The 16,226-nt window shown below is 43.5% G+C and overlaps 1 protein-coding gene and 1 long non-coding RNA gene across 7 annotated transcripts in view; one reads left to right on the forward strand and one right to left on the reverse strand.

The window, feature by feature from the left end:
• LOC108542823 (uncharacterized) overlaps positions 1-9,276 on the reverse strand; it is a 28,007-nt gene extending 18,731 nt beyond the window's left edge. The window contains exons 1-2 of one of the 2 annotated variants that reach the window (XR_001889375.1): positions 8,127-9,276; positions 5,309-7,829 (exon numbers count right to left, since the gene is read on the reverse strand). Coding sequence is in view for 1 of the 2 variants with exons in the window: in XM_017892987.1 (XP_017748476.1) it covers positions 8,127-8,188 (62 nt within the window). In the remaining variant the exon portion in view is untranslated. Of the gene's footprint in view, positions 1-5,308; positions 7,830-8,126 lie in introns of those variants that run through there. The other variant, XM_017892987.1, reaches the window with a different exon arrangement.
• Positions 9,277-9,346: 70 nt separating this feature from the next.
• LOC108542824 (uncharacterized) overlaps positions 9,347-16,226 on the forward strand; it is a 97,619-nt gene continuing 90,739 nt past the window's right edge. The window contains exon 1 of one of the 5 annotated variants that reach the window (XR_001889378.1): positions 9,347-9,490. This is a non-coding gene — a long non-coding RNA (uncharacterized LOC108542824). Of the gene's footprint in view, positions 9,491-15,218; positions 15,258-16,226 lie in introns of those variants that run through there. The other 4 variants (XR_001889376.1, XR_001889380.1, XR_001889379.1 and 1 more) reach the window with 4 other exon arrangements.

Raw genomic sequence — 16,226 nt, forward strand, 5'->3', positions numbered from 1 at the left:
CTTGAATCATACATGTTTCATTGCATAACTATATGTAATTATCATTCTCATTAATCAAGTCATTGCTGCTACATGCCTGTCTTTGCTTACATGTACATACAGGCACAATGACATAGAAATTTACCTGTATAAACATGTCTGTATAAGAAAAGAGAAACTTCAAATACTGCCATTCCTAACAGAGAGTCCACAGGGGCAGCTGCTAGCATGAGATTTTGGAGAGGGGGCCCAGTCTAGGATTCACGGTGGGTGATCAGCTGCAGGTACTGGCATTCACTGGGAGAACAGGTTTTGGTGCTGAAAGCACAACCAAGGGCTAGCATGAGGAGGGAGCAGGATGCAGATGAGGTGACAAAATAGAAAAAAGTCTAAAATACTTGGGGCATTCAAGAAGGCCAGAATGATTCTACGTCTACCAGGTGGTGCCTCTGTGGGAGGCCGCCTGCTATAAAGAGTTTTCATCTGGAAGCTAGAAGGACTTTGTTCTGAATGCAGAACTTCTGACTCTTCTGCATATGAGTTACCTCCCTCTCTCACTTATGGGGTAGCTTAAATAAAATAACATACGTGAAGCACTTATTATAACTTAGAAAACTTTCAACAAATGTTGGTTCCTTTCCTTTTCTGGCTTGAAGCCACTTTTGGTGTCTTAAAGGTGTCACCTAGTAACAGGAAAAACACAGACAGATCATGCAGTGTCCCCAGAAATGTACATCCTAGTTGAATGAAAGTTGAGAAATTTTTCTCTTTTCTACCACTTTCAGAGCTATTTTACTTCCCAGGGAGAGGGAGCATAACAAATATCTGGGGAGCAATGACATTCCACAACTCTCTGATCTTACAAGTCGACAGACTAGGCCACATTTTCTTAGAAGGTTGAGGTGCCTGTAGACGGCAAAGTGAAAGCAATATAAAAAGTGAAGATCACTGGCACCTCGGGAAGGGGAAACATCAGAACCACTGAGGGGGCCTATCATGGGGACGGGGACAAAGGGGACGGGGGGAAGGGATTGCATTTGGGGGAGTTTATACCAATGAATATAAATGAAATGAATTGATGGTGGGCTTGGGGGCAACGGAGTGAATGGGTGCAGCAACAGCAACAACATGGGCAAAAGTATACATATGTACGACGAAACCTGCACGTTATGCACATGTACCCTAGAACTTGAAGTATAATAAAAAAAAAAATACTGACACATGCAAGAAAATTGTACGGTGAAAAGAAACTCTTCAGGCGGAATATTGATCATGGCAGCACAGAGCTTCTATAGGGTCATGTTTCTCAGCTGTTGTTAGGGCATGGCAAGCATGATCATTGGGTCTGAGTGAGCCGAGGAGAAACTTTAAGGGCAGAAAAATGATGTAGCTAAGTCCTATAAAGCATTAAGTATGTGCCAGACATTCTTTCTTCTAAACACTTTTACATATTAACTCATTTAATTCTCAGAAAAGTGCTCTGGTGGGTACTATTACAGCTGGGAGAGGGGCACAGAGAAGAAAAACAGACTGTCAGAGTCACACAGCTAGTGAATGTCTGAGCCATGACTGAAACACAGGCAGCCTCCAAGCCAGTGCTCAAGAACATGATGCTATGGCTCCCATTATAATTTGACAAAGAAGTTTGAGACATTTGAAAATTTAATGCCAGAAGGATAAAAGATCTAAATGTGAACAGCAGAACTATAATTCTTCTGGAAGTGAGTAGGAAACGATATCTTTATGTGCTTGGAGCAGGGAAATATTTCTTAAAAAAGACCATGAAAGCACTAACTCTAAAGAAGAGACAGATAAATTCAACTCTATGAAAACTAAGAATTTCTGTTCAACAAAACACACCAACAAGAAAGTGAAAAGACCAACCATGGGGGTGGGAATGGTATTTCCAACAGTTATCATTACAAGAGACCAGTGCCCAGCACACGTGTACAACTCCTTCACCAAGTAAGAAAAAGGCAAACAATATGAAAGAAATACTGGCAAAGGAATCTAATACATTCATCACAAAATGAAAATATAAATGGCCAAGAAATATGTGAGAATGTGTTTAACTTTATTAGTCATTGAGGAAATGCAAAATAAAACCGCCAAGGAATATGGCTAAAATTAAACACTCTGAAATACCCTGTGTTGGTGAGGATGCAGAAGAGTGGAAATGCTCAGTAACACTGGTAGAAACATAAGATGGTGCAAACGCTGCAGAAAACTCAGTTGAAGATTTTCACACTTTATGAAGGACACCCCAGGGCATCCTTTGCTGAGTCTATGCCTAGAAAAATATATGTACAAGTGGACACATGGAAAAAACAATGTTCCTAGCAGCTGTGTTCATAATTGCCCTAAACTGGGTGCAGCATAAGTGCCTATAAACAGAGTAGTGGAAAAATAAATTGTACTGCACGCATACAACAAAATACTATCCAGCAGTAGAAAGGAATGAACCATAGCTACACACAGTGACATGCATGGATTTTACAAACATTAATGAATGTGAATGATTAACATAAGAAAGGCATTGCTTCTGCCATTGCCTATACCAGACCCCGCCCCCTCCTACCACCACATTCCTTACTACTGGGGAGGGGCAAGAAGCAGCCTCTGGTCCTCACCAATCACAAAGTGGGTGAGGTTCAACGATTTCCCTGGGGCTGGGCATGGTGACTCACACCTGTAATCCCAGCATTTTCAGAGCCTGAGGTGGGAGGATCTCTTGAGCCTGGAATTCAAGGTTACGGTGAGCTGTGATCATGCCACTGCACTCCAGCCTGGGTGACAGAATGAGACTGTCTCTAAAAAATAAATAAATAAATAAATAAAAAAGGATTTCCCTGGACTTTTCATCCAAGGTCATGGGCCTGGTCTGTTCTCTCTGAATTGCATAAACCAAATGGGTTATGAAGATGCTCTCAAAAGTAGCATGTATATTTAAAAGGAGTCTTCTGGCGAAAGTGAAGAAAGTGCCACAGTGGGCCACTGGGGATAGACTTGGGGACAAGCTTTCATTTGCAGCAGAAAGAATGGCTTGCTCATTGTGAGACCGTATGACCTAGAAGCTCTTCTGCAGTCTACTGATAAACTCTGATACAGGGTTCTAACAGGTACAACTTAAGATATTTCCTCTGGCTTGGAATTCAGAAGAAACACACATGAATGGTTCTAACATGGCAGAGAGTGACTGAACTTTTAGAGGAGTCAATGTTCTTGGAGCAGATAATTTCCCAATTGGTCCAGTTTTCCCTGGAGTTGCAGGAGAGGACAGCAAGGATGATGTGAAGGGCTGATTTTTTCATAGTTAACCCTCAGCATATCCTGTATTTTCAGACTTACAAGAAGAAAGGCCCTGGGCTAGATAGGTCTCAGGAGCTCAGGGTTCTAGACCTGCCTCTGACATTTTATAAACTTTGGAACTCAATTTCTTTCTCTGTATAATGAGAGATTTAAACAGAATGATTGCTAAGTCAATGTTATTTCTGAACTACATTCCCCTTTCTCTACACATTTCAGTGAACATAATTCAAGCCAGCATATAGCTTTTACAACTTTCAATTCATTTAGTTGCCACCAATTCCCCTCCTATGGATGGAATACCTGTATCTTTTATTGGTTGAGAATCCCCTAGACACCTGCTGGGTGCTTGATTTGGGTTGGACAATCCCTACGTGGTGATACTTGTTCGATGCATTTTTGAATCAGTCACTCAAACTCTATCCAGTTGTGTGACCTTAGGGTGCAGTCTGAAGAGGGCTGTCCCACATACTTAGGTCCTGGACCAGTCACATGGAACAGAGAGGTTTTTGTGGGGCTTTCCTCATTTTGACTGTATTTCTAATATCAAGGGGACACAGGTCTGGCCTAAGGCCAATGTGGCTGAAATGTTATTCATGTGTTGTGACTTAGTCCCCTCATGCCTAAGGCAGATATTGCTAATCCTTCATAGTACAACCCTCTAATTGGCCACAGTTGGCACCCAAGATGGGATCAATTTATCATCTTTGAGAAGGAGGAAGGTATATACATTTAACTCAGTGTAACCTTGTTTAGCCCCAAAATGCATGGCATGCGAGGATCCATAGCTGCTTGCTTGACTCTGAATTCCCGGGACTTGCTTTTTCAGGGCCTCTTCTGCTTCTACTTTTGTGACATGTGCTTTTCCTGTTATACTTAGTATTCACCTTTAATGTCAAATTTTCCCTAATAAATACACATCATGGTTTAGGAAAGGCTTTTGCTGTCTCTTGGGATCCCTCTCTCTGAATTCTCCACCCATCTTCTGGCCATCTCTTCTCCAGGAGTGAACAGATTGCTCTTTTCCTTTCCTTCATGGCATTAACAGCTTATTGAAAACTTCCTTTGTGCCAGGTACTAGTTTTAATTCTTTGCAAGTACTATTTCATTTAATCTTTACACAACCTCTGAAAGATCTACTTTCATTATCCTCATTTTGCAGATAAGAAAACTGAGGTATAGTGGCGGGTGCCTGTAGTCCCAGCTACTCGGAGGCTGAGGCAGGAGAATGGCGTAAACCCGGGAGGCGGAGCTTGCAGTGAGCTGAGATCCGGCCACTGCACTCCAGCCTGGGCGACAGAGCCAGACTCCGTCTCAAAAAAAAAAAAAAGAAAACTGAGGTATAGAAGAGTTAAGTAACTTGTCTAATGTCACACAGCTAACAAGCAGCAGAGTTGGGATTCAAACATACACAGCCGTGTTGCAGAGCCCATGATCTCAGCCCCCACACTGTACTGTCTCTTATTAAAGCATTTCTTCTAGACAAATGCAGGATTCTTCCTAAGAGGAACTTTGGTGAATAAAAACTTCTTCATCTCTTTCTGTAAATATGCATATTTTAAAATTTTGCCTTGGATAGCCAACATTGGAAATACTCAACATTGAAAATACTGTTTTATTGATTCTAAGACACAATAGAAGGGAAGGTATACCATTATTTTATGTATTAAACTATGACAACAGCATAATGGTAGTCTACCATAACTCATAACTTGGTTACATTGTTTCAAAATTTCTTAAACAAATTCCAAAAGCCTAGGCAATTCCTCCTGCCTTCAATCTCAGTAACGAAATATTACATGCTTCATCCACTTGTAGACAGCTTTCTTTCTTAGGTCCTGGAAAGGGCTTGCTTGTTATTTTCTAAGAAAATGTGAAATTTCAGTCGCTCCTTCAATGTCAAGCATTTGTTTTGCTAACATCTTATTGACACCTCACTGCTCTAGTTTTCTCCCTTTCTGAAAACACAATAAGCATTTCATTTTAATGCTGAATCACTGTATATTTTGGAGAACTTTTCTCCTTTTTATTTTAGAAATGTTTAAACATATAAAAGAGTGGAAAGTATAAAATAATAAACTCTGTGAATCCATTACCTAACTTCAACAATTACTGACATTTTTCTGGTTTGAAGACATCTTACATAAATAAACTCAGTACACGAGTAAAGAAAATGGGACTATCTCTGTGCATGTTGGGGCATGTGGGCAATGACAATTTTGCTGTAACTATTCTCTGGCTAGGAGGGACTGGGGGCCACCATTACTGCAAGGACCACTCCAATTTCAGAGATATTAAAATGAGACAAAAATGTGTATCTTACAATTGAAGACATGCAGAAGCAGTGAGGCTAGGCTGTTTTAATTATGAATTTGTATCTAATGGGTCAGAATTTTCCTTAATACTTTGTGACTTTTAAAATATTTATTTTACTGTTTGTCCTTTCAGCCCTCTCTACCACCAAAACACAAAGAGAGAAGACCATTTCCATGTTTCTTCACCTAGACTTTGGACTTTATGGTCAGATAGGTGTTTAGCACTCCACTGATTACTTTGGTGAGGTCTTGGTGGAGATAGTCCAGTACCTGTTTTTCCCCAGCTAAGAATGCAACCTTGTCCCTGGGGCATTGGGCCATTCACATGCTCCTGGCAATGTATGCACAGCTCATATCTGGCTTGCTGTAGGCTTTTGGGTCGCATCCAGGACATGTGCTTCTGTAAACAACGGGGATGCTCACTGTTTGCAGATTTAGTATCTGAACAAGGTACTGAATCCCCTGTACCCTCTCTTGCCCTGATGATCTTGTCACTTGGACTCAAGGACTTCCCTCTCACTTGCATTTTTTCTGGGGTCACTATTACCTCTCCTGTCAAAATGTCTTCTTGGATTGGTATTCTGTTGACAGATATCCTAGGTCTGGAAACAGACACCCAAATCTGTGAATTCTCATGTTAAGGAACTTGTTCTAGGCTTGCAATGCTGAGCATTCTGAGCTGAGTGCCAGAGCCCAGAGAGGATAGTTTGGCCAAGGGATGCCCTCTCCCAGCTCTGACCCAATGGTGTTACCACGTATGAGAAGAACAACATTGGCAGGAAGCAGTCTGGGCATTGGCAGAAACCTCATGAGGAGGACAGTCAGGAGAACTGAGCCATAATGTCAGAGGGAGTTGTGATAGTGGGAAAGACCCTAATGGGATGTCAAGGAACTGAAGTTGAGATCTTAGCCTTGTTGACTGTTAGCTGTTGAAGCCATCGCAATGACACACACGTACCCAATGGGCCTTGCCATTTCCATGCATTCTGACCAACCTCCACTAGCCAGCCTCTGCTTCCTTTTGTCTGCAGGCTTTTTCTTTTCTTTCTTTTTATTTTTTTAAAGAGCATGAAGTCCACTGTGCTCACATCCTGCCCCAGCAGCCTCAACCAAGGACTCTGCAGGACTGGCATGCAAACACCCCAGCTCCCTCATTCCATGGGCAGGATAACTTCAAGGCCTGCATTGTACTCCATTTCCAGAATTTCCTCAGGGAATTAACTTTCAGTTGTCCCCAGAGGTAGCAAGACTGATAAATCATTTTACTGGCTACCTTCTCTTCCTGGGCTCACTTTTCCACTCTTCTGACAGTTTTTCTTGCCCGTCTTAAATACACTACCTGTATTTGATTGCTTGTTTCAAGGTCTAGGGACACTTAAGCTAAGACAATAGGTAAGTGGGTCATTTAATTTCCTAGGCCACAGGTTTTTCACCTGTTAAGTGATAGAAAAGCTGAGAAGATAGAAAAGCTGCTAGAGTTTCATGAGCTCAGGACAGACTTGTGAGTAGGCAAGGCAAGTTTCACTATCCTTAATTTTTCAGATGAGGAACCAGAGGCCCAGAGAGGTTTTCTGGATTGTTCATGGCCCCTCCCACTGATAACTGGCCAAACTGGGATGGAACACAGACCTTTGAACCCTGAAACCAGTCAGCTTCCATCCCTGTGTTTCTTGGTCTCTACTGTTTCCAAGAGTAGTTCTTATATTTCTCAGAATGCAAGAAAGAAGAGTCCAGTGTCAGAGACAGATTCTGTTATCTGGGTTTTGTTCTCTGGACTGTGGTCAGTCTTGGCTGGAGGAGGTACTCCTGGCCTCTCTGGTACCCTGGATAGGCTCAAAACCTCCTGCACAGATCATCTTCTGGGGCTGAGTTCTCAGGGCCACAGAACCTTAAGGAATGTATTCATATCTCATGTCCCACCTTCTGGCAGATCCCTGCAGTCCTCTAATGGGCTTTGGTCAATCAATCCCAGGGCCATGGTTGAGAAATTTTTGATGGATAGACTGTGGTGCTCCAATTGAGGGAGTCCCTACCCAGTAATATCTATACCTATTCACTGCAGCAGTGCCTGAAACTCTCACAACACTGTGGAATTCAGTTGAGTCAACAGAACCCTTGTCAAAGTAGCAGTGTTGCCAGGGAGGGGTAACACAGGAGTGACTTTCAATCTTCATTTGATGCCTTAGCACACATGCAGAGCATCATGACTCTCAGAGTGGAAGGTACTTCCTAGGAAGTCAAATGATCAGGTTAAGGTCGATCAGTTGCCCAGAGAGAAATTGAGGGAGAAGAACACAAGTAGGGATAGGTATGTTTTGAAGGGGTAGAAGGAGTTAGGGAAGCCAAAGTATGAGGTTCTGCTCATGTGGGCAACAGAGAAGAGTTGCCTTGTTTAGCAAAAGGGTAGAGAATGAGGGCCCTGGGCATGAGGGGTTGGGAAACAGGGGGCACCTGGGGTAAGGGTAAAAAATATGTAAGGGTCACCAAAGGTTATCCTTCACGGTTTTGCTTCAGATCATCCCTTACCTTGATCTGCCCTGACCACATTTGTCCATCCATTTTGCAAGTGTGACACCCCAATTTTTCATCTTTTTTTTTTTAATGCTTAAAGGCAATTGTATTCAGTTCCTTTCCATGTAGCACACAATAAAGTAATCCATGTGCTTATTTCTTTTCCAAATCAACAGTTCTGGACAACCTTTCAGGATCCACTCATCCTCCATAGTCAGCCATCTTGCAATGTGTTCTCCTAAGTGTCTTGCATGGAGGTAGAAGAACCTTCTTGCTGACCTACAGACTGACCAAGTAGGGGGTGTACTGGAAGGAGAGCTAAGGACTATTGTCTCTTCTGCCACCATCAAGCTTATGGTGCCACATTAACTTGTACCAACAGATGCTTATAGAAGCCACTTGGATTTGCCACAGCAGGGAGGAAGGCATGGGAGAAGAGGAGGAGAGACTCAGTGTCCTATGATGGAGTATAGAGGCTGCTGGCTGGAAAAAAACAGGAACAATTAAAATGAGGTTATCTTCCTCAGGATGCCATGCCAAGCAGAAAGCCCCGAAAATCCCCAGTCACTAGAAGATTCTTCTTCACAAATGACACCACCTCCTCAGCTTTGCTCCTGACCTCGGTAGGTATCTGATTGCTCTTACGGATCTTCAGCTGCTCTTTGGCTTTCTTCATGTCCTTCTCCACCCGTTGCCAATCAACTTTGATGTACCCAGAATGGTTTGCAAGTTGAAGGAGAAAAAATCCACCTCCCACAGCTGTTGCAGCCAACTTTCCAACCTTCTGGAATATGAAACCCGTGCACCATCCAGTGACACCTCCAATGAACAGCTGGGTTGCCACGCTATACTTTTCGGCTGAAAGTCCACATTCTGGCCCGAACAGCTTACGCCACCATGGCTGCTGCTTAGCAAATTCTGCAAGGTCCACTGACTCAATATCTCCCTCAAAGTTTCCTTCACTGGGCACGGCCATTTTGGTGAGCTAGTCTCACGAGGACACACGCAGGGGATCTGCGCGGTATGCCGCGGAGTGGCACGCTGTTGTGACCACCACCTGGCTTCCTGCACGTGGAGTAGATGTTTCCACCTGGCTTCCTGCACGTGGGGCAGATGTTTCCATTCCCACGGTGGCCGCGGAAGAGGGCGGGCCTGGCGCGCTGCGACCGCTTCCTGTCTCTGCAAGTGGCTGCGTCACAAAGTTCAGCGGGACAGCGTCACAAGCCCTGCAGCCCCGCCCAACAGATGCCATCCTGTTTTTGTTTTTTTTTTAAAGCAGTGTGGAATGGTGGAAAGAGCAACGAATGGACCACATGTCCAAGGATAAGACCTGAGTCTCTGTTTTCTCATCTATAGAATAAGAAAAATACAGTATTGTTGTGAGTATCCAATAAAATTATGTGTGTGAACTATTTTGTAAATTGCAAAACTCCTAGGCAAATGTCCAGGTGAATTATCTTGGAAAACACTTCCCTTCACACTGTCAACAGTCCCCCCGTTTGAGACTCAGTCAAAGATTTTTGTAGTATATTTGGGGAAACCTGTAGCCTCTCTGGATTTTGAAAAACCTGAGTGAGAAATTACTTCACCAGGCCTAGTATTTACTTTTTCTCTTGGATTTACCTGAAAAGAGCTGTCCGAAGTGTCATCTGTGGGAAGGTAAAGAAAAGAGGAGAATATGCTTCAGGAGGCAGTTGGGGCTGGGCTGTGGACCCTTCAAACTTGAAAAAGCTGTGCTGCCTGGGACCTTTTGTGTGGTGCTTTCTCAGCCTGCAACAAAAAGCCGTTCCCAATTTGTAGGGTCTGGAATGGCAGGGGTTGTTGCCTGGGAACCCTCTGCAAATATCAAACCCATTATCGGGCTGAGGAAGGCATGGTTCTAATTGAATTTTTCCTCCCACCTTCTGTTCTGCAGCTGTAACAGGATTGCTTGTGCCATTGTGGCCTTTTTACCAGGGCTGGACTGGAAAAGCAAATTTTATCCAATGCAATATATGAACAGGAATTAAGTCTGAACTTCTGAAGTATATAGTTTTTATGTCCTGGTATCTTCTTGCTGCTGGAATTTATTGTGCCCATCTTAAGGATAACATAACAACAAGTCTTCATCTAAGTAAAAAGGAAAGTAAAAGGGAGAAAGGCAGAGAGAGAAATGGGCAGAAACTTTGAAGGGTGGATCTCACTTTCCTTGTAACTCTATAAATGAGTTCCAGTTCTCTTTCATCTTAAAGCCTGTCCCCTTCAGCCCCTGCAAAACCCTTTTTTGACACTGAATTATTTCCCTCTTCCTATGGTTAAGCTGCTCAAAAATAGTCTCTATTCATCATCTCCACCTCTTTACTGCACATAACTTGCCCACCTACTCTGTCTGCCTTCTGCCTTGCCCAGTTCACTGGCCTTGCCCTCCTGATATCACAATTGATCTCTCAGTTATAATCCTTTTCCTCTCTCTGGCCCCACTTCTGCTACTTTATTTCAGGCCACTGTTGTCTCATGACTGAATTACTTCAACAGCTTTCTAATGGGTCCTCTTGTCTCCTATGTTGCCCCGCGTTAATCCGTTCTTTTTACTGCTTCCAAAGGGATGCTCAAAGGCACTTCAAGGCTGTCAGGATGCTCCAAATCCCCCAGCCTGGCTTACTAAGCCATTTGAAGTGGCCAGTGCCCACCTGTGGTCTTATGGCCTGCCCAGCCCTTCTGGTGTCCTGCCCTCCAGCCATACTGATCTGTTTGCAATTTCCCTAAGCTCGGCTGTTGCTCTTCTCAGGATCTTTACACTGATTGCCTTCTCTGTCACAAATGCCCTCTGCCTTTGCTGGACTGATTCCTATTCGTCTGTCCTGCCTCAGCACAGCCTCCCTTGTCTCCTGGAAGCCTTCTCGAGTCCTGGGTGTCTTGATCTTGGGTCCTTCCCATGTTCCCTTCCAGCACCATGTGTTTTTCACATTCTTTCCCACTGTGTTTTTCTCTTCTCTTGACCATCTCCCTTTCTAGAGACTGGACACCTGAAGGCCTCAGAGGCAGGGACTAACATTAGGATTCATGCATAAGTGATATATTAAGGAAGGGCTCCTGTGGAGCCTGGTAAGGAGTAGAGGTGCAGGACAATGGAAGGGAGGAAACCCAGCAAGAGGGCGTCCTCAGGCAACATCCTGGGGGCAGTAGCTACAGCCTGACCCTGAAGGGAAGCTTTGGAATATAAGTTACACCTTGGAATTGCCCATGGAAGGCCAGGGAGTTGGACTGTAGTATCCCAATACCTATGGTTACTGGTCAAGGGCTGCCCTGGGGGAAGTAAATTCCTAGGATTCCAGCTCTTCTATGTGTGAGTGTGTATGGACAAGCTTCTGAGTAGCTGGAGGGGTGTCCTTACTGCTGAGGTATACCGAAGGTGGGTGGTGTGCAAAAATGGCAGAAAGTTAACCCCGGGGTCCTGGGTGGAGCATTGACGTTATCATTAGAGTCCTGATCTTTGCATTGCTTGTCCCGGTGCCTGCAATGCCTGGCATGTAGAAGATGTGTAGCAATTTGTTTTTCACATAAATGTATAACAGATTTCCTTTCTCAACTCAATTACTTGTTTGTGATTTTTTCTTTTCTTTTTTTTTTTTTTTTTTTGAGGTGGAGTTTCGGTCTTGTTGCCCAGAGTGGAGTGCAATGGTGCGATCTTGGCTCACTGCAACCTCTGCCTCCTGGGTTCAAGCGATTCTCCTGCCTCAGCCTCTCAAGTAGCTGGGATTCCAGGTACGCACCACCATGCCCAGCTCATTTTGTATTTTTAGTAGAGATGGGGTTTCGCCATGTTGGCCAGGCTGGTCTTGAGCTCTTGCCCTCAGGTGATTCACCTACCTCGGCCTCCCAAAGTGCTGGGATTACAGGCTTGAGCCATTGTGCTTGGCCTGTTTGTGATATTTTACACTGTTCAAGTCTCCCTCTTTGATAATCCCCATTCCCTTGGCTTTGAACCTCACACTTGGTCCCTTTCTGCATGCTGCTTCCTTTCTTGGCTCATTGTCCTTGCTTCATTTTTCGCATGGCATTCCCAGGGGTTCTGTCCTCAACCACCTGAGTAAACACAGTGAGTCTTAGTTTACTCACTGTGAGTGGTCTTGCCTGTATTTATGTGTGGATTAAATGTGGTCTATATGCCCAATTCATAATTCCTCCATTCACGTATTCATTCATTTAACAAGTATTTCTGAGAACCTGGAATGTGCCCACCACTATTCTAGGTTCTGGGGATATAACACTGAACAGATCATACTAATATTGCTGCTTTCATAGGGCTTGCAGTCTGGTAGCTGGGTGGAAATGGGGGAAGACAATATGCAATAATCAAAATAAGAAAATTATGTAGTACATTATAAGTACGGTAACGCAAAGCAGGATGGGCAGTATTGGAAGGACTGCGTACATCTCGGGCAGGGGGATATTGCAAGTGTAGATAGGGCGGTCTGGGTAGACCTCATCGAGAAGATGGCAGTTGAGTACTCTGAAGGAGCCAAGGGGGTAAACCGTGCAGTTCCCTGTGGGGAGAACATCCACGTGGAGGGAACTACAGTGCAAATTCCTTGAGTTGTATTCTTGACATGTTCAAGGACATGACAAGCGTGTGGTTAGAGCAGAGTAATTCTGGGGAGGAAAAGTAGGAAATAAGATCAAATGGAAATGTGGGGTGAGTAGATCATGTTAGGGTCCTATGAGCTGTGACAAGGACTTTGGCTGTTGCTCATAGTGACAGGGAAGCATTGCTGGGCTTTGGGCAGAGGTGTTACCCATCTGACTTACATCTCCTGCCTCCAGACTGGTATATTCGATTGCTTTTTGGAGACCCTGTGGGCAGCTCAAGTTACTCAGTCCTCATTATTTGCAAATTTTGCAATTGGAATGTGCCTACTAGGTAAAATTTATTTGTAATCCCCAAATCAATATGTAAGATGCTTTTGTGGTCATTTGTGGCCATGCATAGAGTGAGAAAAACTTGAGTCACCTGATAGCACATTCCCAGCTGAGGCTGAACAAAGTAATGCTCTGACTTTGCGTTTCAGCTCTCACACTGTAAGTAAGTGCTCTTTTTGCGGTCCATTGAGTGCCACTTTTTTTTTTTTTTTTTTTTTTTTTTTTTTTTTTTTGGTTTTTTTTGTTTTTTTGCATTTTATGCTTTTCCTTGGTTATTTCACTGTTTAAAATGGCCCCCAATCATAGTGCTGAAGTGCTGTCTAGTGTTTCTAAGCACTAGGATGCTGTGATGTGCCTTATGGAGAAAATACATATGTTAGATAAGCTTCATTCAGGCATGAGCTATAGTGAGGCTGGCTGTGAATTTAATGTTAATGAATCAACAGTCTATATTAAACAAGATGCCTTTAAACAAAAACACACATAACACAATGTTATGTATTGATGAACTGATGGAAAATATTTTGACTAGAGGCTTCTCAGAACCTACCCCTGTATTTCCTTCAGGAGCAATGGTTCAGTATTCACAATGCAGCATTCGCAGTGACTATAGAATATAGTTACTATAAATAACAAGAATCAACTCTGTGTTTGTAATACACTGAACTCCTTGTCTTTCTTTCAGACAGGATTCTCCTTTCGTATTATTAATCTTGATCATTTTAGCTCTACCATTCACTGACTCACCCCAGCCAGGTAGAAACTTCCTTACTCCTCACATCAAACAAGTTTGAAGCTTCCCCTCAAACATCCTCTTCTCTCCATTCCCATTGTCACAGCCTTAGTTAGATCTTCATCTTTTGCTAAGACTAATATGTCAACCTCCTAACTGATCTCTCTGTCTCTGATCTGGCCCCCTCTGATCATTCATCTCCTAGAGATACCCTTCTGAAATGCAGCTCTGATCGCATTATTTCCATGCACAAGCCCTTCAGGGGATTCTCTTTTTGCCAATAGCAGTGATCTGATCTGGTACTCATTGCTAGACTGAATATCCATCCACCTCCCAACTTTTTTCAGGTGGTAGTGTGCCCCGTTCACTTCCTCAGACTCCTTTATAGCATGTGGCCCAATACTCACCAACAAGTTATATGCAGAAATTACTGGGTGCAGCTGATAGGAAGTGCTTTAAAGAGGATAGACTTGACTGGCATTAACTTTTTGCCCTTTATCCTTCTTTCTTTTCCCTGGGATATGATTTTGATGTGGCAGCCATCTTGCTGGTCATGAGAATAGAAGAAAAACACAAAGGATGGTATTTCATTTGTTTATTGCAGTGCAATAAATCATCAAAAGCTTAGTGGCTCGAAGCAACTACCGTTTATTTCCTCACAATTCTGCCTTCTGAATTGGGCTAAGCTGAGTGGTTCTTCTGCAAGTCTTGCCATAGGGTCATCTATGTGGCTGGTCCTGGATGGCTTCAATCATATGTATGGTGCCTTGTTTTCCATCTGGTTTCTCCTTCTCTAGGAGACTAGGACATCCTTACATGATTGTTTCAGGGCAGAAAAGTGAGGGCAGATGTTGCAAGACTTCTTGAGGATATGGCTCAGAAATCACACAAAGAAACTCTGCCATATTCTCTTGGTCAAAACAAGTCACATGACCAACTCAGATTAATGGACCTGTGTTCCAGGATGGAAGCCATGGTAATGGGCATCTTTGCAACCAGTCTGTCATACAGCACAAAATCAGAATGGAAAGAGCCTGGATCCCCATGGTTACTGTGAGTCATAAAGCCAGTGCTGGACTTATTTTTATGTAAGAACTATAAATCTTATATGTGTAGCTTCCAGAGAGGTTGTTTTTGTCACATGGAGCTGGCAGTAATGGTGCCGGCCTTGGAGGTTGAGAAGAGAAGGGACAGATAGAAGGTAAAATATTTAGGAGGCAGAATTCGCAGAATCCAGACATCCCCTGATAGCATTTTGAGAATTTTCCACAGACACCCTGTGTTAGTCTGTTTTGCGTCACTGTAAAGGAATACTGGAAGCTGAGTAATTTATAAAGAAAGGAGGTTTATTTTGGCTCATGATTTTGCAGACCGTTCAAGAAGTGTGATGCTGGCATCTGCTTCTGTTGAGGGCCTCAGGGAACTTTTACTCATGGCTGAAGGCAGAAGGGGAGCAGGCATGTCACATGGTGAGAGACAGAGTGAGAGAGAGAAAGAGATAGAGAGATAGAGAGGTAAGGAGAAGGGAGGGAGGTGTCACACTCTTAAACAATCAGCTCTTGCATGAACTACCAGAGCCAGAACTCACTCGTTACTATGAGGATGGCACTAAGTCATCAAGATTTGCCTCCATGACCCAACATCTCCCACCAGGTCCCACCTCCAACATTGGGGATCACATTTCAACATGAGACTCAAATATCCAAACCGTATCACATCCCCAAGTTTATTCCTGATTACCAGTTTCAAGCTGAACACATTTCTAACTGGTAAAAGTCATTTCTAACTATGATGTTTTGTACCCTGGTGCTTCCCATCAGTTGTTGAGATCCCATGGGTAATTAATTATTACCAAAAAGATGCCAAACTTATTAATGGTTCATAGCACTTAAGAAATAGGGTATATTCGCACTTTGGGAGACTGAGGTGGGTGGATCACCTGGGGTCAGGAGTTTGAGACCAGCCTGGCCAACATGATGAAACCCCATCTCTACTAAAAATTCTAAAAATTAGCCGGGCGTGATGGTGGGCACCTGTAATCCCTACTACTTGGGAGACTGAGGGAGGAGAATCGCTTTAACCCAGGAAGTGGAGGTTGCAGTGAGCCGAGATCACGCCATCGCTCTCCAGCCAAGCAACAACAGCAAAACGCCATCCCCCGCCCCAAAAAAAGAAAAAAAAAAAGAAAAAAGAAAATAGGGTACATTCAAGGTGCCAGTCTTGAATTATCTACCATTTTTTTAAAGAAGAAAAAAGCAGAAAAACTCTGTCCTAAGGAGCAAAGCCATAGTTTTTTTCTTGAGGCTGGTGCAGTTTTGTTAATATTTGTGTGACTATTTGAGTCCTGACTGGCTTTATTGTATGCTCTATAATGCTCACCCCCAAACCAGACTTTCCCCTATTCATTTCTGAGAGCCTCCAGCAGGGCTTCCAAGTGCATGCAAATCACTCTCGATTATTATTTACCACTGTTGTTTCCTAAG

This window comes from Rhinopithecus bieti, unplaced genomic scaffold, assembly GCF_001698545.2.
Source record: "Rhinopithecus bieti isolate Rb0 unplaced genomic scaffold, ASM169854v2 scaffold_23283, whole genome shotgun sequence".
Classification (NCBI taxonomy): domain Eukaryota; kingdom Metazoa; phylum Chordata; class Mammalia; order Primates; family Cercopithecidae; genus Rhinopithecus; species Rhinopithecus bieti.